The sequence below is a fragment of the Siphateles boraxobius genome, unplaced genomic scaffold (assembly GCF_051911475.1).
Source record: "Siphateles boraxobius isolate OS27281-9 unplaced genomic scaffold, OSU_SipBor_1 5, whole genome shotgun sequence".
Classification (NCBI taxonomy): domain Eukaryota; kingdom Metazoa; phylum Chordata; class Actinopteri; order Cypriniformes; family Leuciscidae; genus Siphateles; species Siphateles boraxobius.
In genome coordinates, this window is record NW_027509141.1 from 33,760,488 (window position 1) to 33,785,699 (window position 25,212).

At 37.6% G+C, this 25,212-nt stretch overlaps 1 protein-coding gene across 9 annotated transcripts; it reads left to right on the top strand.

Moving 5' to 3' along the window:
* Positions 1 to 160: 160 nt before the first annotated feature.
* On the top strand, positions 161 to 21,613 carry ccdc50b (coiled-coil domain containing 50b). Of its 9 annotated transcripts, none has more exons than XM_077204095.1 (12): positions 161 to 529; positions 1,691 to 1,785; positions 8,414 to 8,476; positions 8,573 to 8,696; positions 9,832 to 9,922; positions 15,619 to 15,721; positions 15,817 to 15,902; positions 17,226 to 17,285; positions 17,482 to 17,601; positions 18,778 to 18,887; positions 18,990 to 19,084; positions 19,163 to 21,613. In XM_077204095.1, exons 2-12 carry the CDS (start codon positions 1,737 to 1,739, stop codon positions 19,309 to 19,311), a joined length of 1,050 nt encoding a protein of 349 aa, XP_077060210.1. In that variant the 5' UTR covers positions 161 to 529; positions 1,691 to 1,736; the 3' UTR covers positions 19,312 to 21,613. The 9 variants fall into 9 exon arrangements, with proteins under 9 accessions (XP_077060210.1, XP_077060208.1, XP_077060209.1 ...); XM_077204093.1 differs by having other exon boundaries at positions 186 to 277; positions 17,223 to 17,285; positions 19,163 to 19,510; XM_077204094.1 differs by having other exon boundaries at positions 203 to 529; positions 17,223 to 17,285; positions 19,166 to 21,613.
* The last annotated feature ends 3,599 nt before the right edge of the window (positions 21,614 to 25,212 follow it).

Sequence of the window (25,212 nt, forward strand, 5' to 3'; positions counted from 1 at the left end):
AATAAAAGTATTGATTTCTCCAAAAATTCTTTAGTGCCCCGAAACTGTCATAACACAACATGTCCTAAAATATATGAACAGGGTCACATGTGAAAGAGCTCCTCGAAATGACCAGCAGGGGGCGCGCGAGGCTCGTGGGAAACTCCACATGTTTCTCTTTGTTTTGACTGAGAACAAAAGTAGCAACCCAACTCAAACTGTTATTGTGTGTCAGGAAAAACAGCCTAAACATGAAGAACTGAGGACACGGGTCTCGTTCTGGAGGGAAGGTGCTCCTGTGAGTGACAGACTGCAGGCATACTGCACACGAGTGCGCGCGCGCGCGCGCGTGTGTGTGTGTGTGTGTGTAGTATTGTGTCACGTCTAAAATCAAGCGTGTGTGTATGTAGGCCTATGTATATGTGTGTGTGTGTGTGTGTGTGTGTGAGAGAGAGAGAGAGAGAGAGAGAGAGAGAGAGAGAGAGAGAGAGAGAGAGAGAGAGAGACGCGACTTTCACGGATCTGCGCGTGTCTGGAGTGACAGAAGAGGGTAAGTTTGTTTTTTAATAACTTTTTAATTATTTTTGAAGCACATTTATAGCGCAGCTCAACAAAAGTAGAAATTTAACATGATATAACTGTTTATATGCTATATACAGTTTACTGTTGATGGTTCATTAATACTTTTAGTGATTATAGAAACATCAAACTAAAACTGAATGTTTGACCTAGTGTATTAATGTGATGAGAACTCTGTAGGACATTATTAAAATGGGACCAATAATTGTTCAAATCAGTTTTTGAGATGTAAAACTTACTTACTAATGTGTTTGGATAAAATGTGGAAATCAGCTTCCCTGAATTCATGCACTTTAAAGGGATAGTTCACTCAAAAATGAAAATTCTGTCATCATTTACTCCAAACATGTACGAGTTTCTTCTGTTAAAACAAAATATATTTTGAGGGATGTTGATCAACAGAAAGTTGATGATAGCCATTGTCTTCCATGGTATTTCTTTTCCTACTATGGAAGTCAGTGGCTACCATCAACTGTCTGTTTACATTCTTCAAAATATCTTCTTTTGTGTTGAACAGAAGAAAGAAACGCATACAGGTTTGGAACAACATAAGGGTGAGTAAATGATGACATAGTTTTCATTTTTGGGTGAACTATCCCTTTAAGATTTCTCAGATATTACTGTTTTCTGTAATACTGTATGTCTTTAAGACATTAGAGTGGTATTCCATGTTGTTTTTATATATATTATATATTATAGTGTATTGCATTGATTTAAGTGTTGGTAGCAGTTTGCATTATGATATTCCTTACAAGGTCATTCTTACCCGACGGCTAAACCTTAATGTATTTCGATGATAATTATATTTGATGATAATTCTGGTGATCTGAATGATTATATTTGTGCTTTCTTGTTAGAAATACTTCCCTAAGCTTTTCAAAATAAGATTAATGGCTCACAAACGGGAAACAAACTCCGGAGGAAATAAGAACTTTGCCAACGTCTTTATCCTTGACACAATGTGTGTTATTGGTCCAGGATTTATGGAGATTAGATTACGGCTGCTGGCATGTTATAGAAGTCGTACTGATTGTTTCCAGTCATAAGAAATTGTTGTAGTGGTACTAGTAACCTGCAAAATTATTTTAAATATAATCTGAATTTCAGTTCTCATGTTTGTTTGATGCTACAGGTTTCTTCACAACATCATGAGACTGTGAGCTCAGTGTCTATCAGTTATGGCAGAAACCGACATCGACAAATCTCCCCTGCCCGGTGTTTATGACGGTATGGCTTTTTCTGTTTTGCATCTTTACTTCTTTTGCTATCTTCTCAGGTATGCATGTTAGAAGTGTCTGTGTAATTGTATTTGAAAAGGGAACCATATGTTTTAAAATTGGTTCCATGTTGCAATGTTGGTTTAACTCTTTCCCCGCCATTGACGAAATTTTCCAGCAGTCCATGTTTTCCCTAGGGGGCGCTATAACAGATATTCAGGAAGAGGACAGAATCTCCGGGTCCAAAATCAATCGAAAAAGAAGCGATTAGAGGCATTACTTATGCAATTACTAATGCAACATTAAAGCTACACTGTGTGATTTTTACCCCCATCTAGCGGTGAAAAGGTATATGACCATCCAGTGAATATTAGTTTCTGTTCCTCTCAATTCCGATTTCGTTTTAACTCCTACGGTGGCCAATGTAGTCCAAGATTGGAATGCAGCATTACAACTGCATTATCACATTAGGCTACGTTAATTGTGTATAAAGTAAAATAAATGAAAAATAACTAAAATTTAAAGTGCCTACATATAACTTATAGCCTACAAATTATAGCGCCATTAAAATATTAATCACATGTTATCCGTCATAGAACACGGATTTATGTTACAAGGTAAACAATACTTTTCATCATTGACGCGAGGAAACCTATCCTAGATGTCGTTCTAGCGTTATGCACAGCACACCATGATATAATTAGCCAAGCAACTTCCAATATACACAAACAGGCTTAATTAACGTTACCTGTCGAGAAGAAAGCAGGCAACGTCGGCATCCTTTTTAAAATCGTTGCTCGTCATGAGCTCTTTCCATCTTGGAAAGGCCACTCCAATATTTACTTTTGTCTTGTTGATTTGCCTGTTGCCTTGCCGTCTTAATTCTCTTTTTCGCTTCCTTGGCGACTCTGATACGTATCCTCGAGAATAAGAGTGATCCTCCATCAGCAACAGACTTTCAAAAAGGCTTTCAGGTTTTTATATATCAGTCTCAAGCAATCCCCCTCTTGAGATCGACACGGTGCCATCGAGTGTTAAAACGCGAAAGGCGAAGCTTGAATTAACGGGTATGTCCCTCTTTGGCTAATGTACTTTCAAGATGGAGGGGCAACATGGCGACCGACATTAGAACCCCCCACCCGTATGTATTTTCAATGGCATATTATACACTCACGAGAATACTTTATTACTTGAACGAAGTAAATATACATTAATGAGCACATATATTTTTGAAAGAACTAAGTGTTTTTAGCTAAGAATAAACTAAAAAAGTTACACAGTGTAGCTTTAAATGTCGACTCAGGAATCGGACTGTGAAGTTTGTGGGTGTTTATGGACTCGATCTGGTTTAATCATCGTTCTGAATCCGATCCGAACGAAGTCTTTGACAAAAATGCGATTTTATCAGCTTTTTGTTCAAAACGCCCATATTCATGTGTTTAAAAAAAAAAAGAATGAATTAAGCTAGAATTTTTTTAAGCAGAATTTCTGTTCTTTCTTTTGATATTGTTCAGATATTCATACAACAATATTCCGGGGCCCATGAAAGTTGTGTGAAAATGTCGCTGGCTGGCAACATTTTTTAAAAAGCTGGCGGGGAAAGAGTTAACGATCAGTTTGAAAAACACAAGAAGTAATAATGTAGGCTATGAGCTATGATGGCACGCTTGATCTATTCTAGAAAACCTGTAATTGTAAGTGTGGTGTAAGCAGTGTGGTTATTGACTAAGCGTACATTTACACGACAACAATGTTCTAAAAACGTACGTACATTTTTCCTTTTGCTTTTTTCTGCATACAGACGACAACGCTGGTAAAACGATCCCCATTCACAAGAATCCGTGAAAACGACTTAAAAACACTGTATTCTGCTGCCAGGCCAGTAGATGGCGATGTCACTTTTAAAGAAACACTACACACCTATAGACTTTATTTATTTATTTATTTTTATTAAATGCTTGAGTAAAAAAAAAACCTTAACAATAATTATCATTATTGACAACATTTCACACCTATAGACTGAACATAACACATGCGCGTGACGTCACCGTTTTTCAGAAATTCACGTTTTCAAAAAGCTTGCTGGACAAAAACACCTCTCAGTGTGCCCAAAACAGAGAGAAAAAGATGTGTTTTCAAACTAAAACATATTAGTTTGAACAAGGTCTAACTGTTGCTGACTATTCTTCATCTCAGCTACTGCATGCTGGAAGAAAATGCACTTGTGAAAACTATTTATGCAGCAAACTTGCATGTAAATATCCATAATCTTTCAGTTTAGTGAAAGGAAAAGTATTTAAATGGTATTCAAAAATGAGGGGCAAACCTGTCTGAATGCTTAATCAGCACCTGGCTGATATTCGTGTGCAGGTTTGCTGTTGTCTCAGATGTTGTTTGGCAGCGCTGCTGTTGTGTGTTGTAGGAGATGAGATCAGCGCTCAGGAATGTGATGTGAGACCAGGACAGATCAAGCGAGAGAGAGTTGTGTGCTGCTGATAAGTGCTGAAGCGTCCGTCCACACACTCGTCCTCTTATCCGCCCTGGATGAGCTCAAGAGCTTCCCAGCGTTCCTGTTTCTTAAACAGGATTTGGGCCCAGATTACAATCTTCTCCCGTTTGGCCTATAAAGCTGGAGCCAGGAAAGAGGTCAAGTGCAGGAGAATTTAGATGAACTGCACACAAATACAGACCTACAGTTTAAATCCGTTTACATCAAAAATCTGCAAACAAGAAGGCAGTTTGGTTGATCATATAAACCTATGCACGGCTGTATAGTTGTTCCTATAAAGCAGACAGACTGACTGTGCATGAAACGGGACACTATATAAACACAAACCCTGTAAGATGCCTACCCACAATGCATTTTAAGGCCTTATATGCGCTCCTGAAACTAACTGGGTTTTGTTGCAGTGCTTCTGACCTGTTTCTTTGAGTTCATGTGTGTGTACCTCCCTTAACTTCGCTGCCGGATATTTATAGCTTCTGCTTCTGCTTCTCGTGCCAAATATAGACAAAGAACTGCAGGAGAAAGTGAGTGAAAGAGGAGAGCAGCATACAGGAAAAGACGCTTGATAGTTTCATGCAGGGGTCCCGATTACTGTCTTTACTCTGTTCTCTTTGTTTCTGGGACTTGAATAGCACCATCTGTTTGTCCCGGGGGCCTCGGCTCAGCTGTGGGGGTCACAACAATCCCTTATCCCAACAAATGCACGCTTAACCACCCTTCATCGTCCTCTGTCTCTTTAAGGGCGGACGTTATTTATTCTTACACCTCGTAAACATTTATTCTAACAAAATTAGCATTGTTCACTTTTCACCTCCAGGTGGCGCTAATTTATATGGCTGTCAGAAATATTTGCTTTTAAAGCAAAAGTGCAACATTGCGTACAAAATCAGATACTTCTCTACTATATAGTGTGTGAAAAACAGTACGGCAACAGAGTAGTATCCGAATATTATTCATACTATATAGAACACCCTTTGTTTTAACGATTGCAAATGTAAATTTAAATTCAAAAGTAGTAGGCCTATCAGACAGCATGTGATTTTGGATGGCCCATAAGTGATTCCTGAATTATTAATTTACTCTTTTAATAATTTACTCATCCTCATATCATTCTAAACCCATTTGACTTTCTTTCTTCTGTGAAGAACAATAGCATATGTTATGAATAATGTTCACATTGTTATTTTTATGTACAATAAAAGAATATAATGAACAGGGCTTGATGAGCTTTAAAATCGTACCATAAAACCACATTACCATTTGAGGTCAGGGAAGATTTTTTTTAAAAAGAAACTTATCCAAACGTATACTTTTATTCAGTAAAGATGCATTAAATTTATGGAAAGTGACAGCAAAGACATTTAATGTTACAGAAGATTTCTTTTCAAATAAATGCTGTTCGTTTGATGCCTATTCATTAAAGAATCTTGAAAAATATAATATGAATATGGTCTCCACAAAAATATATTAAGCAGCACAACCTTTTTTTAACATTGACAATAATCAGCAAATCAGCGTATTAGATTAATTTGTGAAGGACTATGTAAAACTCAAGAAAGAGTGGAGTAATGATGCTGAAAATTCAGCTTTGATCGCAGGAATAAATTACATTTTATAATATATCAAAATAGAAAACAGTTATTTTAAATTGTAATATAATATTTCACGGTATTACTGTTTTTTAAATAACTCAAATAAATGCAGCCTTACTGAGCATAAGAGACTATTCAAAAGTGTTAAAGAAAAAAGTAAATAACTGAACAAAAAGCCTTAGACCACTTTAATAATAATTAACTCTTTTTTTATATATATTGAGGTCATTTAAGTCACTGAAGTTCAATTTTCATAACTATTGCTACATTTTCCCTCATCCTCAGCTGTGATTAAAATAATATTTTAATAATAACATCATTATAAAGGCATCAAAGCTGTTTCCATTGGTTTCAGGAATATGCAGGTCACTATTTCTGTTTTGAAACCGGTTCTTATTTTAAGTTGCTCAACATTGGCTCTTGTTATGCACAAAAACCTTTGCACAGCATTTAGTTTAACTGTGAGTATGCCAACCTTTATGAAACAAGCTTCTGTCCGAGAGTGGCCATGTCAGCTTTTCCATCCCGGATCAGGGTGGAGGTGCCTACAGAACCAGCTGGGGTTTTTCCTAACTTTTTCTCTTTTTTTTTGTTAAATCCGCATCTGCTTGAGCACCAGTGCTGTTTACTAACAGAAGAGCATGACGGACTGATATAGGATGAGCTCACACACGTGTGCGTATGTGCTTCATGACAGTAGACGGAGTTTGACGAATGGACGCAGGCACATCTTTACAAACGGTAAATCTAATGCAAAATAAAAAAAGAATTATCTTGAGACTAGTATTTCTTAAGAATAGTAGCTGAGTTTATAGAATCTTACATACAGTATATATACCTGTGTTACCTTGTCATAGACTTCTTTGTTAGCATTTAATATGTCTATAAATGTGCTACAGCACTGACAGATCTGTAATTAGAAGTCTCTTATAATGGAGTGTCAGATTTTATGACTCTGATGTTTAGCATGCTTGTGTGAGAGTTCGTGAGCTTTTATTAGCTCACTGATTTTTCCACACTTATAAAGAGAGCGTGAGACAGAGAGAGAAGGAGTGTTGTCATTGAATGTGTGTTTAATGTGCAAGGTTTTATTTGATCTTCAGCAGAGCCTTGTGTGTGTTTGCTTGGATGTCTTTCTTCAGGTTGCTATTGTTTAATAGTCGATCAGTGGACTCCTGTCAGAAATGGCATTTGAGTGAGCGGTTTTGGTCGTTCACATTGACACACCTCTGTAAGATTATTGGGCATTATGTGCTTTTCCTCTGAGCCATTGTGTTAAAGTTGTTGACCCAGTTGGCTTGGCAGTAGTTTTCCTGTTTTGGCCCCAGTTTGGCATTATTAGCAAAACATAAACCGGTCTTAGTGAATGAATTCCATGCACTGATAACATTGTTAATTGGCACAAACTGTCAAGCAGGTAAATAATTGCACAAATATGCCACTCAAAATTAATTTTGAGTAATTAAATTATTCAGCTTAATTTGCACAATAACTTGCAGGCCAGTTCTGAGTGCCAAGATGTGGAGGAGGATGCAGAAGATTATTACCAAGATAGACTTTACAGCGTCACTGCAATCCTGACTCCTGAATCAGCTTTATTATAATGGGGAAAGTGTTTTAAATTATGCATGTTGGCATTAGCGATAGCTTAATTCCTGGTTATAATGCACTTCTTCATCATTTGATTCATTGCTACTGCCATTATCAGAGTTATTTTATTATTATATATATACTATTATAGTGTTTATAAAAAAAATAATTCGCTTTTTTATAGGCTTTTATTTTTTTCAGTTTTAGTACAGTAATTTTAGCGCTTAAATTTAATTAATTCAGTTAGTTATCAAAGGCAACATTTCTAATTTCCGTTAGAAAATTTTATTTTAAGTTTTTCATCTAATATTTATATTTTATGATATTTCAGCATTATTTAATTTATCAAAAAAAAATTGTATTAGTTATCGTTTCAGTCAACAATAACAACCGTGCCCGTGATGAATATACACAAAATCCCTGCTTTCAGCAGGTGGTCATTTTATTTTTGCCATGCAAATAATGCAGACTTTTCTCAAATAAAGTTATTTCAAGTTATTTCACTTTTGTGCTGAAAAGAATGACAGTGACTTAAAATTAATTGCTTGTAGTTTTATGAATGTTAACATGCCTTTAGTCTCTCATGTGAAATTATGGACTATATTAGAATGAAATGTTTATAAACTGAATATTTCTAGCTCAAAAAAATCTGATTTGATGAGCCTTTTTTAACTGTAAATTGCTTGAAATAGACAAATGTGTGACTATTTGAATTTTAAATTGCACCAATTAGACTACAATTCAGCAAATTAACCATTTTATTTGATGAGAGAATTGTGATTATTAATCAAATAAATGCATTGTACATTAGTATCAGTAACATTGCTGTTGTCCCGTGTTATAAAGATTACAGTAATTTTACTGTGGTAAAATCCCTATAATTAAACCTTTAATGACCTGTTAATTTAGTTTAACACTCTTGCCTATAATTTTGTGTTTCCCCCCCGCAGTGTGCCAATGTTTCTCTGTGTTAGAGGACGGCGCTCTGGCTCACAGTCTTCAAGAGCAGGAGAGTGAGTATAAGCATCTACGTCCTGTAATCTTGCTCGTCCTTTATAATTTTACTGGGTTAAAATAGGCCAGAGCCTGATTCACCTTTTTCATCTCAGTTGAGCAGTTTTACAGCACCAACCTGCAGAAGAACCAGGCGGTGCAGAATGATGTTCGTTTGGCCCGGAGGCTTCAGGAGGAAGAGGAACAGCGAGTGGATCTCAGCCGAAACCTGCGGCAGCTGTAAGAATCCTCAGGCCTCGACACGCTTCCCGAATTACTCAGTCAGGAACATCACTATACCACTGACATTTAGGCTATGCAAATGACTATGTGGAAAACAGATGCTTGACTCATTGTGTTGCGTAACTTGATTAGTTTGTATATTGTGATGTGTAAGTTACAAAACACAGGAATTAATGTTTGGCTTGAGAGTAAATGAGTAATCAGTGTGACATGACTCAGGAGAGTTTGCTTTTTCCACTTGTATGGTGCATGAACTTGTTTAGGATTGTGTACAAAAACCATATACAAATATTTTGGCGTCGTTAAGACTTTTTTTGAAAGAAGTCTCTTATGCTCACCAATGGCTGCATTTATTCGATCAAAAATATAGTAAAAATTGTGAGATATTATTATAATTCAATTTAACAGTTTTCTCTTTGGATAATGTTTTAAATGTAATTTATTCCCTTGGTGCAAAGCTGTATTTTCAGCATCATTACTCCAGTCTTCAGTGTTACATGATTCTTCAGGAATCATTCTAATATGCTGATTTACTGCTCAAGGAACATTTCTTATTATTATCAATCTTGAAAACAGTTGTGTTGCATTAATTGGTAATAGAGGCCTTTTGTATCGTTATAAATGCTATTAATGTCACGTTTGATTAATTTAATGCATCATTTGCTGAATAAAAGTATTGATTACTTACTGATTAGTGTACATGATATTGCAACCAGCCCAAAAGAGGACTGCAAAAACCATATATTATAAATATCATATAAATAATATTATATATTATAAATATAGCATATATTATAAATATCAAGTCCTCTTTTGAGCTGGTTGCAATATCATGTACACTATTCAGTAAGTAATTAATAATTTTATTCAGCAAATGATGCATTAATTTGTAATAGAAGCCTTTGGTATCGTTATAAATGCTATTACTGTCACATTTGATTGTTATAGCATTTATAACGATACAAAAGACTTTAATTACAAATTAATGCATCATTTGCTGAATAAAAGTATTAATTACTTACTGAATAGTGTACATGATATTGCAGCCAGTTCAAAAGAGGACTGCAAAAAGCATACATTATAAATATCATATCATATATTGAATCCTTCAAAAGCTCTGTGTGGTTTTCAGGGAGGAAGAGGACTGTAGATATGCACAGCTGATTCAGGACGAGCTCCAGAGGTGTGCTGAGGAGGCCAGGAGACGAGAGGAAGAGGATGAGGTGTGTTTCATCAAAACATGACAACGTTACACATAAAAAGAAGTTTTTTATGGCTACCGTCAACTGTCTTGGTTACCAACGTTCTTCAAAATATATTCTTTTGATATATTGAAAAATATATATATTTTTGGGTGAACCAACCCTGTAACTCCACTTTACCAGCTAATTACTCTTCGACAGCGATGTCATAGAAATATACAGAGCAACAGCAAAAATGGAAGTTCAAAGACAAAATTTTAAAGATGGCTGCGCACTTATTTTGATTATGATTATCAGATGTTTGGTATCATAAATGTTGCTTCTTTAGCTCAAATAAAGCTTAGAATCTGGTCCATGCTCATTCTAGGGTAAATAGAACAGGCAACATCTCTATCAGAAAGATGATTGGCACCATATTGAACCACAATACATTCATGTGTCACAATATATTGCAATATAAAAAGGCAACAATATGTATCGTGGATGGTGACAATCTGTATTGTGTATAGTTCACTCAATATGAAAATTAGAGTTTTAGTGTTAATGTTGAATACAAAGTATAATAATGCAATGGGGACATGGGAATATTTGTGTCCTGATAATGCCAAATGTCTGATGTTAGCAGCAATAAATGGCCTACATTATTTTAAATATATCTAGTGAGTGACAGAGTGCAAGCATACTCGTCTAAAAGAATTCTGTATTTTCAGCTTCAGAATCATGAATATTGTATATTGAGTCCCCATTTTCCGGTGCATTGGGTTTCCAGCACCAAGTCCAAGCCTATTCATTTCCACCCCCAATGTAAAACTAAAGTTAACATTTTAATCAAAAGTAAATTTTTTGTTAAACTTTTATCATAATCTTAGAGAATCGCAATAATATCGTATCATGAGTTTAGTATCATGATATGTATCGAATTGTGACGTGAGGGTATCGTTACACCCCTTATACATATTGAACACTGTGATTTTTCCCATTCATTTCTGTTCAAATGGCAAGTGTTTTGTTGATTGCTCTGTTGCTAATTATCTGTCCCCTCATGTTAAGCTGATTAAAACACCTGTTTGAGGTGGCGGTTGTGTTGAGATGCTTTTGCAGAGAGCAATAAAAGACAGAAAGAACATAAAAGATTGAAGAGACTGAGAAGACGGAGGCCCGAGTTGGATATCCATTGGCTTCAAGTATTCTTTTGTGTCCTTTATTTAGCTGTTGGGCGACATTTCTGTCTCCTAAAGGAGCAGCTTTGTCATCATTGTTGTCAGGAGTGCTTTTTGAAAGTGTTCCCATGGCGATGTCTGTGGTGTTTCTGGGGTGACGAGTGGTTTGTCACTGAGGAGGCGGACCGCTCATCTGAAGGCCACGTCCCGCTGGATGAACACAGCTTCTGTATGTGTGGAAAGACTATTTACAAGAGGCTTCTGAGGCCGTCTGTCTGGAGCCCTTTGGAAAAATGTCTTGAGGAAGTAATGGTCTATAGTAATTGGACTTATTTAAAGAGACATTAGCTTTGTTTCCATCCAAAGTTGCAAATTTAACTTATGCTCAAAATTGGAATATGGCATAAAACATTTAAGAATAAAGCATTGTTTCCATTCCCTTGTGTTCAAGAGAACAGAACCATCACCTCCTAGATAATTGGCGCTAAATACCTGTAATATAGGAGTTGTTGCAATTGGGGAAGAAACTGTGGCTCTTTTTTCATACATCTTTTCAAACGGATGAAAAGCAATCTTGCGAGAGTTCTGGGAGCTCATTATTCCCAACCATTTTGATGACAGACTTTGGCTCTGAATTTCAGAATGACTAAAACAACATTTGAGATGCTGTGCAATGCGATTGGTCTGTTGGTTAACACAGTTATCCAACCACATCATCTTATGAGAGAAAGTCAGTTTTTAGATGGACGCTGAGGGATTTTTTCCGGTGAATGTGTTTCCGACATAGTTCATGCATGTCTTCTTATCAGATAAAAAATGATCTGCCTCAAAAAAGGCGTGCGTATAATGTTTACTTTTAGAATTTATGCACATCTCAACATTTCCATCTAGGTAACCAGTGGGCTATGTTGATTTTGTATTTTTGCCGTTTATTTGTGAGGTATTTTGAACGTGGTGTAAAACAGGGACATTTCCTGGGACAGGACGGAAAGAACCGGCTCCCAGAAAATGGCAATATCTTGTGATGTTTTTGTGTTTTGGTGTATTTTGGTGATTCAACAGAAGAGGAACGTCCATCTGTTCGTTAACTCCCGTGTTTTTCCCCGATGTGGGCTGTAGTCGTTCTGCATGGACACCTGGTGTTGACGGTCCTTTCTGCCTAGTGGCGACAGTATTATTAGACAGTTTAGTGGGGTAGAAGAGATTGGTTTTGGTAATTATCTTTCTGTATTTCTGCCAGCCTGCATGTGAACAAAGTCTAGGCGTGTGAATGTAGTTTAGCGGTAGCCTTTTCTTATTCTGGGTATAAAATCAGTTTTCCAGTAATGGCTAAATGTATCCATCTTTATCTTGGCAGTTTGGCAGTGTCTTGTTGTTCTTCTGACGATATTTTCCTAGAATGACAACTTTATCTGAGTGACCCTTGTCAACACTATGCCAGCTATTTCAAAACAATGCTCACTTCACAAAGCATGAAGCTCATAGCACTCAAGAGCACACTGGAGAAACACTTCTGGCAGGGCAAGTCTATTTAGATCACTATATTTAGCAAATTTGATTTGCAATCAATTCAAAGTGCTTTACATTGGCATAGTTAAGAATAGTGAAATAATCAGACAAAAGTTAAGGTTAAAATCGTAACTTAATGCCTGTCATGACAACTCTCTAAGTGCTTGGCATGGTAATGGATATTGAATATGACAAAGTTAATAAGTTTAGTCCTGGCGGAATAGATCTGCCACGCTATTGTGGTCTGTGTGTGTGTGCGTGTGTGTGTGTGTGCGTGCGTGCATGTGTGTGACTGTGTGAGAGAGAGTGTGTGTGTGTGTGTGTGTGTGTGTGAGAGAGAAAGAGAGAGAGAGACTGTGTGTGTGTGTGTGTGTGAGAGAGAGAGAGAGAGAGAGAGAGAGAGAGAGACTGTGTGTGTGTGTGTGACTATGTGAGACTGTGTGAGTGTGTGTGTGTGTGTGTGTGTGTGTGTGCGTGCGTGAGTATGTGCGCGCGTGTGTGTGTGTGTGTGTGTGTGTGTGTGTGTGTGTGTGTGTGTGTGTGTGTGTGTGTGTGTGAGAGAGACTGCGTGTGTGTGTGTGTGTGTGTGTGTGTGTGTGTGTGTGTGTGTGTGTGTGTGTGTGTGTGTGTGTGTGTGTGTGTGTGTGTGTGTGTGTGTGTGTGTGTGTGTGTGTGTTTTGTACAAAAGCATGTTAGACACACACATTTCCACTAGAGTTCTTCAGTCCTGAATAGTTGGTGGGCCGGTGGGGCTGGGCATCAGAATGGAAACTCTTCACCACGGTGCCACACAATGAGAAATGCCTCACCGTGGTGCTGAGGGCATGTTGATTGTTATAACTTAACTACACATAGCCTACTTTAACTCTTCAGTCTGTAGGACACAAGTTTTGTAAACCCTCAGTCTCAAGTGCTGGAATACCCATGAGCCCACACAACTGCGTCCTCTGATGTTGTGTGTTTATTTGTGTAGTCATTGCATTGACTTTTTCATGGGGAATTCTCTGTCTGTTTATAAGAAATGCAGTAAAACCCCCTTCAGGGAACATCCAGACATCCCGTTAATTAAATATAGGGACTATCTTAATGGATGATCAGTGAAATAATAACAAGTGCAGCCAAAATTTTTTATTCTTTCATCTTTCACTTTAAGCTACACTCTGTTTGGCACACAAACCTACGGCTTCAGAAGATATAGTGAATTAATAGTTTTTAGTTAATAGTTCTGTTGTCATTCTGTCCTCATTGTTCATACTTATCTGCTTTATGGTTTATATCCAAATGAGGGTGATTAAATGATAAAAAAATAAAATAAAATTGGGTGAACTGGCCCTTTAACAGTGTGACTGTAGAGCCCAAACCTCCTTTTTACATTACTGTCCTCTAGTGGACAACTGATGTATATACTTTATAGTGTGTGTTTTTTGTCTCTTCCTTAAGGAAAACCACAAAAGATGAACTTCAAACTAAAAAGTACCTTATATTTAAATTGAATAATGGATTTTAAATGTTATTTTTAATGTGTGAACTCACTTCCTGTCTTTATTTTCTCTAATTTAGCCACCCATTCCTGTTGCTTAAGCTGTTGGTGTATAAAATTAAACTGGTTTCCTACTCTATTTAATTCATAAAGGATCACAAAACCAGGACAACAATGTCACATTACATGTCAGACCTGTGTAATAGTGCTAAATAAAAATTTACCATGGTAAGCATGGTTTCTGACAAAATACTATTAATTTTCCTCCGGTTTATAGCCTATTTCATGTTGACTTCAAACAAATTCAGAAAACTGTTTAAACCCATATGAGTTTATTATGATATTACTGTAGTTACAACGACTGTGGTTAATGTGGTATTTTGACGGAAACTGGTTAGGATCAAGTGATATCCTCAAAGTCAGATGGTTGTCCTCCAAACTTCTGCTGCTCAGTGTGAACCTTTATAAAACATGCTTCACTGTTCGTGTGCATTATGCGGTTTTCTTCCGTGATGTCAGTGTGTAAATAAGGCCTCAGAAGTGAAGTTCTCAGGCGAGGTGCGTCCTGAGAAGCGTCTCTGTGGGCGTCACACGTATAGAGTGTGTGTAGGTGTGTGTCCGTGTGTGAGCTGTACTTTCCACGGGTCTGGTCTGCATGTACTCTGGTGGGTGTTCGCGCTGAAAGATGATGCGCTTTTGTTCGAGTGACTCCGTGATGGAACTTTAACGGCCTACTCTGACACTCAGACCAAGGTGTGTGTGTGTGTGTGTGTGTGTGTGTGCGTCTCTATGTTTCGTGTGTGGTCTGAAGTCTTATTATGAATGTCACATCTCCTCCACCCTGATGCATTAGAGATATATTCAGTTTGGCTGTTGTTAAGCCACTTTTGGTCTGTCAGTTAAGCCAAAATTCAATGTTAAATAATAATGAACACGGTTTACTTTCTTAATGCATGTTAAAAATGAAAGCTAAATTAAAAAAAAAAACAAGACAAAAGCATGTAACTATATTACTAAAACTGAAACTAAAATTAAAATGAAAGCAAATTAAATTGTCTGGTCTTATTTGTGAACTTATTTCCAATGGATGAATCCAAATCTCATGTTTACTTCTGATATGTACTGTTTCACTCGGAAATATATCACACTAGGCATGTGTTTTGTTATTTTCTGTTATATTTGGCTTGCTCAGCTTGGTTTTCAGAGACTAGTAATAATAACTGCACTGACACCATCGGATGAGAACAAAACTAATGACTTTGCGACATCAACACTTTTATTGAACTGAATTGAATCAACATTGAATTGACTTGAGCTGAATAACAACACTATTGTCTTCTGTAGAACAGCTCAAATTGAATTTGATACATAATTGATGAATTTTACAACAGTAACACTGTTATCTTCCTGTTTTATTAATGTGAATCTGCTTTGAAATTATCTGTATTGTGTAAAGCACTATTTAAATAAATATGACTTGACTTATGGTTGTACTGGACTATTAAAACACATGATGCGTCAGTCGTTTTTATTATTAAATGTGTGTGTGTGAATTGTTTTCTGAACAGGAAATGGCTAAACAGCTGCAGGAAGAAGAAGAAATGGAGATGAGACGGCAGAGGGCTGATGCTGGTCACCATGAAAATGACTGTGTTTCTCCTCTATGTGAAGGTAAATGTGTATTGCATTGTTAATGTAGATACACGCAGATATGTTGCACAATTATGTTAGGCTTTGGTCTTAAAAGGCTGTTCTCCTTCCGTCAGGGTTGGGAATCTGGGAGCAGGTGCTTCAGGACGCTGAGCTGGCCCGTAGACTTCAGGAGGAAGAGGAAATGTTGCCTCGCAGAGATGTACGTTGCATTGAATGTATTTTATTTGCTTACACACACACTTGAGGTCTGCTACTCGAACCGAGCCTGGTTTCGGATCAGGCTGGGGTTAGTTTTTCATGTATAAACTCAGGTTTGCATAGGGTTCGGGACTAGTATTACTTTGTTTTTGGAGATTGTGAATATCTTTGTGCATACGGAGCCCTTATGGGACATGGCGGTGAGGAAAAATAATAAGTCAATAAAAAAACTTTTGTGTTCTTTACGAGGGAACGCACATTTGATTTTGTTTGCTGAATTTAACAGTATCTGAATGAATTTTCATTTGAAATTAAAATTAAAATAAATTGAAATTTAATGGTAATGCAGTACTCTAAATAACTAAAACCACTTCATGTATTTATTTGGTAATTGAAATAAAAATTATTTTTTTAAAGCTAATTAAACTTAAAAAACTATAAAAACCTTAAAGGTGTTTGAAGCGGTCACGCGTTTTTTATGCTAAAACATTTTTTTGTCACATACAGCAAACATCTCGTCATTATCCGCTAGCTGCCTGTCCTCTGAACACACGGTAAAAAAACGTGGTCTCTGCAGACACCCCAGGCTCCACACACGGCAACAAAAACAAACTGAGTTAACCCGCACCACGAAACATAACAAACTGTTCCAGCCAATAACCAACAAGAAGGATTTGGGGGTGGGGTTTGGGGGGATAGTGCGCGGACGAGGAGGAGGGGGGGTCTAGCCAGCCTCCGTTTTGTTTGACAATACTTTAAACGTCAACAAGAAGTGATGTCACCCTACATCGCTTAGAGCACCTTTAAAAAAACTTAGAAATGTTAGATTAGAAATTAGAAATGGTGCTTTGGTAACTAACAGAAATAAAGTTAAAATAATAAACATACTCAAACTAAAACCAAATTAAATCTAAATAAAATAAAATAAAATAATCGTATAACAAAATTACTCAAACTAAAATTTAAAATGAAAACTGAAAATATTAAAATAAAAGCAACTTCAAAATATGAATAAATACTATAATAGTATATAAATAATACAAAAACACACATAGTATTCATTTTTATGTCTACTCAAGTGAAACTCAAATTAAATAAGTTGAAGTTGAAGTACTAAAATTGCTCAAATAAAATATTTTTTTTATTATAAAAAAGCACATCACAAAATTACTAAAAATTTAATGAAAACTGAAAATATAAAAATAAAAGCTTCAAAATATTAATAAATATTTTAATTGTATATAAATAATTACTAAAACTAAATTATAAGTTTGCTACTAAAACAACACGCATAGTATTTATTAATATGTCTTTTGTTTAGCAGTTTCCTCACAGCTCTGGATCAGAGGTGGACTTCATTGCGGCTCAAGTAGCCCAAGATGAGGTAAAAAAATCTTCAGGATAACTAAGATTACACTGTACAGATTGATAAAAAGATGCAATATACAGCTTCATATTTTCCTGAAATGGAGATTAACTTAAGGATATCAAATGACATACTTCTTCTTGACTCTCAAACGTCTAAAGAAAGATCAGCTGTGATGATATAAGTCTCTAACTGCTGAATAAATGCTCATCAGGAGATCGCACACTACATGCAGCAGCGCCATCAGAGAAGAGTCACCGACAGGCCACAAGACCTCGAGATCCAGACCAGACCAGCTGAACCATCAGATGAAGGAAACACCACAACCAGGAAGGTCTGAGCGAACCTCATCCGCTTAATGAAAACACTACTGATTATTTTATTGATTTTATTCAACAGTTGTGAACAGTAAAGCATACAAACATGCAAAACAAACTTAATTTCCAACACACTAAAAAAAACATGGTGTAGAGAAATTTTTCGCTCAGAAACAGTTCAAAAGAAACTGCAAGTAACACATTGAATTAATTGGGACATTTTAAAGCAGAAAAACTGAAATAGTATTTACTTGTAAAACGTGCACCTATAATATTTATTTACAACTTAAAAAAATATTATTTTACTGTATATAAGTATTTAAGTTGAAAAAATATGTAGCATTAAAGCACATGCTTTCGCTTTTGGTGGGCAATATATATTTTGCAGACTTCCTCATTTATAGGGGATCCATTACGGCCTCTGTCTTAATTTTGTTTTTGGGGTCTACTAGAATATTTTCATGTATGAATGTTCAAAACATTTTCTTTTCCCATATTCTCCATTGTTGCAGCTCCTCTTTTCCCAGTCTGTCAGTAACGCTCTGTTTAGTTCCTGTCTCTATGAAGCCCCGCCTTCTGAAAAGCACACTGTCCTCTGATTGGTCAGCTCGAGCAGTGTGTCGTGATTGGTTAATCGCTTCGAACATGTTTGAGAAATGTCCCGTGCCTTATCATAACCGCCAGTTTCAACACACTACTAAGTAACTCAACCAGGCCCGCCCCTTTATTTGGCATATGCATAGGAATTATTTAAATGAGGAATATTGTGTTTGTTCCCGGGAGAAAACTCAAGACTACAATGGAGGCGTTTCAGGGAGTTCAGAAACAGTGACACTGATATAGAGAAGAACTCTTGCTGGAGGGACTTTGTGCTTTCTAACTTTGCAGACCTCAAACAGCAACAATACACAGTAGGCAAGGCAAGTTTATTTATATAGCTCATTTCATACACAGTGGTAATTCAAAGTGCTTTACATGGAAGAAAAGAAATGAGAATAAATAAAACTGTTTTGAATAAAAAATTTAATAAAATACAGTACAAACACTAAAGAGAGTTGAATATGTAAAAAATAAAAAAAGTAACGTGACCCCTTTAATTCATGATGTGGATAGACCTTTCATTTGTAATTTGTTTTAGATTTTAATTTTGGTGTAACTGGACATATTTCAGACCATGTCGTCTTTAATTTCAGGCTCTACAGATGCTGCGAGAGAGGCTGAACTCAGACGGACTGCATTCGCCAGTGGAAGAGGAAGACTACACCATTGAAAACCATCTAGCAAGCCCATCATGCACTGCACTGTAAGTCACACATTCTTTATCACACACATTCACACAATCTGCCATTTCTCAAGAATTCCTTTCAACAGTCACTATCTTTGCACCTTGTTTATCTCTTTTCAGCCAAAACCAACACTTACACAACATTGCAGAGGAACTGGACCCGACGTTCAAGGCTAGGAAGCGTGAGAGCCAAATTACCACCAGCCCCCCATCAGGTATAAATGCATGTTATATATAGGAAAGTTAAATAACTGTATTTGTGCTACATCAGCAGTCATTTCCTGTTTCCTCAGCAGGTTTGTGCTTGGCCACTCGTAACCCGCACAGTATCTTTTATGACTATTTACCAGAACCCACCTTCATACCACCAACTAAACGGCAGAGCGACAAATCAGGACGTCACAAAGCCAAAGACAAAAGAGAGAGCTGTAAACAACAGTGAACGTATGACTAATTCAGTGCTATCTTTCATATTTCTTTTAAACTGAAAAAACAAAGTATTGTATAATCAATATTATGGACACAGATTTTATAATCTGTTGTTATACTGAGTTTATAACTGGTGATTCTCTGATGTTCCATTCATGCACTCTTATAAAAAAGGTTCAGTGGGGTTCTAAATAGAACTCTATGGTTCTTGACTCAATTTGAAAGATCTCTTTATGCCAGAAAGGTTCTATATAGGTAAATTATTTCATAATACGTTAATGTTTAATGGGTTATTTAAATTTTTTCTTGTGATAAGGGACCGTTCAGTATTTATGAAATGGACCACCGGAGGAAAATAGGGGAGGGTGATATTTTTTTATTCTTTGTTGAGGGGAGGGTCATCCAGCTTTTTTTAGACTAGAGGGAGGGTCACCCAACTTCTGTATTCATGAAAACAGCAAGTTTTCAAACGGGCTTGTTTGGTGCATATGTTTCCATGTAGCTCTGTGTAGCTATCTCAGTCTCGGCCCCCCCATTGGTAGTAGATGGGTCGACCCATTGCTCTTCATTCCGAATGTGAATGAAGTCTATAGGCGTAATTTAGGGGTGGGACATGGCCCCACCACTTTTTTTCAGGATTGATATTAATTTGTCCCCCACCTTTTTTTAAAACATTGTGAGGCACAGATGTACCTAATACAAATAAATAAAACATATCCTGTTAACTAGCAGAGCATCAATTTAGTTCGTTATTAAATAAGAGACGATCTAGCGCGCTAAAATGTGTTGTTTTTTAAATCAATCTGAGTTGCCGCGACGATCGGTTGCATGGATACAATGACTACGTTTACATGCAGCCAAATTTCGGGTTATGGTCGGGTTAAGGTCACTATTCGGGTTTCTGAAACATTAGGGATAACCCGTTTACATGCGTGAGAGAGAGTTTCTCCTGTATACATGGAATAGGCTCTATGCACGATCGCTTCCGCGTTTTGTCTCAGCCCGCCCAGTTACATCCGGTGCTGCGTCAGAAGCCGGGTTTGCCTTAGGTGGAGATAATGGCAAATTACACTCGCTGTTTACAAAAACTTCCTGCGGTTGACGTGAATGATGTTAACAACACTGTGAGGCAGTTAGCTGTCACACATAAGAGTAAGAAAGAGAAGGGCTTTAAATTATATATTTCGACCTACATCGACAACTTTGAGGGTGAGTATTCTCTCATATCGTGCGAAATCCGACTAGCGAATCAGTTTCTAAAATCGTTGTCTCCGTTTCTGAGAAAATGAATTTTATTAAAGTTGTGCCGCTATACACTTCGCGCTATGCGGAAGTAAAGACGCTGGCTGAGATCCTACCGGAAATACGTCAGCAGCGTTCGTGCATAGAGCGTATTGCAATATCCCGATGTAAACGCGACGCGCGGTTAGCGTCTGGACGTACGGACAACCTTAAGACGCAATATGCGTCATTTCCGATTCTTCTTCCTGTATCCAAAGACAACAACAACAGCAGCACGCGGATAATGAATAGTTCGGGGCAGATAGCGATCGCCTTTGTTTGCGCTTTGGTGCTGGTACTGACCTCGCTCCAAATGTATGCTGTGCTGCGTCTCGCCATGTTTACTTCCGGTATACTGCACGCGGGGTTTTGTATGCGCCGAGAAGTTTCTCTACTCAAAAGACCAAGATTCCTTGCGAATAGAACATGCGCAGAACACACATCACTATGGGGATATGCCGGTGCGCGTTTACATGACGAAAAATTCGGGTTAGAAAAGGGGTACCCCAGGTATAATATCCCGGTTTTTAAAATCCGGGATATGAGCATATTCGGGTTTTTGCCGGTGTTTACATGGCCGTTCAAAACCGGGTTATTGCTAATATCCCGGTTTTGAACGGGTTATTGGCTGCATGTAAACGTAGTCAGTGTTCTCTTGTGGCGCGCGCAGTCTTCGCTCGGACGCGCGCTTCAATCTATCGCCGTTGCCGAGACTCTCTGTTCGTTCCGGTGAAATCACAAAACACACAAATGTGTCTCTGCTTGATATCTACTGTAACCACTGATGAACATATTCGGATTTGATGAGAAAAAAGAAAAAAAAAAACTATACGAGTGCCCAGAACACAGAACCTCTGACACGCTTGGCAAGAGATCTACAACTAAGACTAACAATATTAGTAGATCTCGTTACAAGACTAATTGTAAACCCAATGTAACGTTGCTATTGATATTGATTTCTAGACATCGTAATGTTTTTTTTTTTTCACACACATGTCCCACCCAGTTTTTAAAATAAACTTACACCACTGGAATGAACTGTCTCCATATGAGGATCCTCCATATCCTTTTTCAAATACAAGGTCAATATTGATTTTCACTAACGACAAAACAACAAATGATCCGTGAATTTATATGGAACTAAGCTTTAGAAGCTTTCCATCTTTACTCTCCTCCTTGTTACGTTGCATTCGGAGATCGACTATTTTTGACTGACAAAATACATATTATACTGGAGTATTTCAGCTGCCAAAAAGTGATTGAAGCCTCTACTTATTTATTGAAAGGATTATATTCATGAGGGTTAAATCTGACTGATTATAACTCACCTAGGCCTACTAGGCTTCAATCCAGGGCCGGCGCCACGGGGGGGCGTGAGGGGGCGACGCCCCCTCAACGGGACTCTCCCGCCCCCTCAGATCACCATGAATGTAAACGAGATTTTACTGATAAAATATGCTATTTAAAAATCACATTTGCCAATTACATTTACACATTTTCTTGTTTTTGTGAATATTAAGCTAAATTAATAATATTTTAATTAAGGACAGTCTGTTAGACAAAGTCGAATTTTGATTGGTCGTTTGATTTTGCGTGCTCGCTCACCCTAGCATTAAGTTAAATTTCTCATACGGGAAATATCACACGACGGCTACGGACTGTAGAACGGATATTCCATAATTTCAAGGTTGAATAATGCATATCGGGGGCAATCGGGAGAGTCGGCATAGGCGGAGGGTGAACCAACTCCAGGGTAAGGCTAAGATGTGCGCTTCCCCTGCATTTAAATAGATTTCCTAACCATGTAGTTTTAACCAACGTCGCCTAGCAACAACTTAAACGTCCCAGTATAAACGCTCCCGTTAACTCATTTGTTATTAGCGCAACTATACGTTTACAAACTGTTAATTTGAGCAAAAAAACAAGCAGTACTGTATGCCTGGCAGCCAATACAAATAAACATTGCCTTACCTAATGCAGCAAAATCCTGCGTTTAGACATGGCATCATGCGTTGATGATGCCCTCGTTGTTTAGTTTTGTGGTTATGTCACTCTCAATTAGAGCTTAGATTCTCTGCCCGAGCCCGAACTTGACCCGAACCGACGATATTTACCGTCACTATCCTCGGGCCGGGCCGGGCCTTTGATCTAGAGACGTGCACTCCCAACGCAATAGAGTGCGGCGCGGGACTAGATTTGATGGCCGAGCGCGGGCGGTAATGCACATCACTCTGTGTGTCCGGGTTGCGGGAGAATAAAACGATTCACGAATCGCGGGACTCCCTCAAACTAGAAATATTTATGAATAAAACATATAAAAACTAATACATTTTTATTCATCTGTTGCAGAAAAGCAACAAGAACAACTATATGTGTGCTTTAATAAGCAATAACAAGCTTTAAAGTTAATGCTTTAGTAACAAATTTATCAGGAGCATTTATGCTGATGTCTGATGTGTATGATGGCGACACGTAGTATTTGTATTTTGGAGGTACAGAAAAAAAGTCTATTTGTGGGCAGGAGCGGGACAAAACATTAATGTTGCGGGCGGGGGAAAGTAACATAGAAAGTAGTTGAGAACGTCAGTTATAACGACCCACGTATTAAAAAATCGTCGGGTTTAAATCGGGCTCGGGCTCGGGCTCATAATTACAGTTAATTTGTCGGGCCGGGCCGGGCTCGGACACAACGTGCAAATGAATGAATTTGTATTTAAAGTGATCACAATTTAATAAAAACATCGCAATTTATAAATTATATTGCTTTCATTTATTTAAAAATTGTTTATCGAAAAAAATGCATAAATCCTGCAATTTATAAATTATATTGCTTTAATTTATTTAAAAAAATTTTATCGAAAAAAAAAGCATAAATCCTGCATAAAATGAATCATCACGCGCATGAATTATCTCTGCGCGTGCGCACGGATGCAGTTTACGTCGTTTCCCACACACCACAGCTGAGCCAGCCCAGTCGCGCTTATCATTTGGTTATGGAGTGGAGGAAACTGATCCTAGACCAGCAATTATGTGCAGCATTTCTTTATAAAAGGAACTAGTAGAAGCAGTCAGGGTGCTTCTGAGGGAGAAAATTTCACTCGAATTGTATATTGTCTCAAGTCCGTGGCCAGGATGGCTAAGCCTTTTTAGCAAAAAGTTTTTTTTCTCTCTCATCAAAACGTCTTATCAATCGTCTATAACAGTCTATATCAAGCAGGGACACGTTTGTGTGCATTTTATTTTGTGATTTCGCAACAGCGATAGATTGAAACGCGCGTCAGTGTGAAAACTGCGCGAGCCACCAGACAACACTGTATCCGCTTCACTGATTGCAGCGGCAACGAGCACTTTGATCACTTCACTTGATTTAAAAAGCAACACATTTCAGCGCTAGAACAACTCTAATTTGACAAACGAACAAAATGAATCCTCTGCTAGTTAACTGGAGATGTAGAAATGGATAGATATTGGTACATCCGTGCCGCGAAGATGTTTTAAAAAATGGTGGGGAGAAGATCGACCCTGGCAAAAAGTGGTGACGTGCGTTAATGTGAACGCCCCCTCTCGGTATTTCAGACGCCCCCTCATCAGCGCTCGGCTGGCGCCGGCTCTGCTTCAATCACTTTTTGGCAGCTGAAATACTCCAGTATAATGGTTGTATTGGCCATTTACAGGTATTTTAATGGGTAAAAAGTACTGGGTGAGTTATAATCTGTCAGATTTAACCCTCATGAATAGAAGTAACAAATTTCAGGGCAGAAATAACATTTCAATCAATAAGTAGAGGCTTCAATCACTTTTTGGCAGGTGAAATACTGCATTATAATGGTTGTATTTGGCCCTTTAAAGGTGTTTTAATAGGTAAAAAGTACTGGGTGAGTGATGTTTATTTGAACGTTATGTCTGTTTGATCATCCACATAAAAGCAACTGCATTCGTAAAGAGAATGGGCGATACATCTTTAACACGCTGCGCGCGCTCCCGCGGCCGGCCATCACTTTTCGGCACGACACCTGTGGCCGGAAACAACAACAGCTACAGTGAGTTGGACAAAACCTTTCTTTTTAGTAAACTGAACTCTGTGTACAAAAACAATGTTCTCAATGCTCGAGTTCATGTGCAGAGGCCCTGGTGATACTTCGAGCAAATTTTCATGTTGGGTCGAAAATTCTGTAGTGTTTTAAAAATAGCGATTTTGATGCTATCATAGGAGTGCCCCTAGCACTCCCATTCAAAAGGCAAATTGACCGAAAACGAAAATACGGTCAATCTTAAACGTGGCGTTTCCATCTTAATTATGTTTTTAAACGAAAGTATGACTCGGATAGATTAACAAGAATACCCAGGTTGCATTTTGGCGAGAGTTACGCTTTAAGTCGTTGGTCAAGGTTTAAAAAAAACAAACAATCTGAACATCTAACCACTACAGAAGTAATCAATAAATTATCGGGAGGGTCATGCCTTTTTCCACAATCATTTTGGACGGTCATAGACAAATGTATTGCTGGCGAAGGGAGGGTCAAGTCTATTTTGACTATAGATCTCAAAACTCCTCCGTTAGCCCTTTAAATAAAAAACAGTCCCTAAAGGATATTTACGAGCTGTTAATTCATAAAATTGAATTGAAATGAAT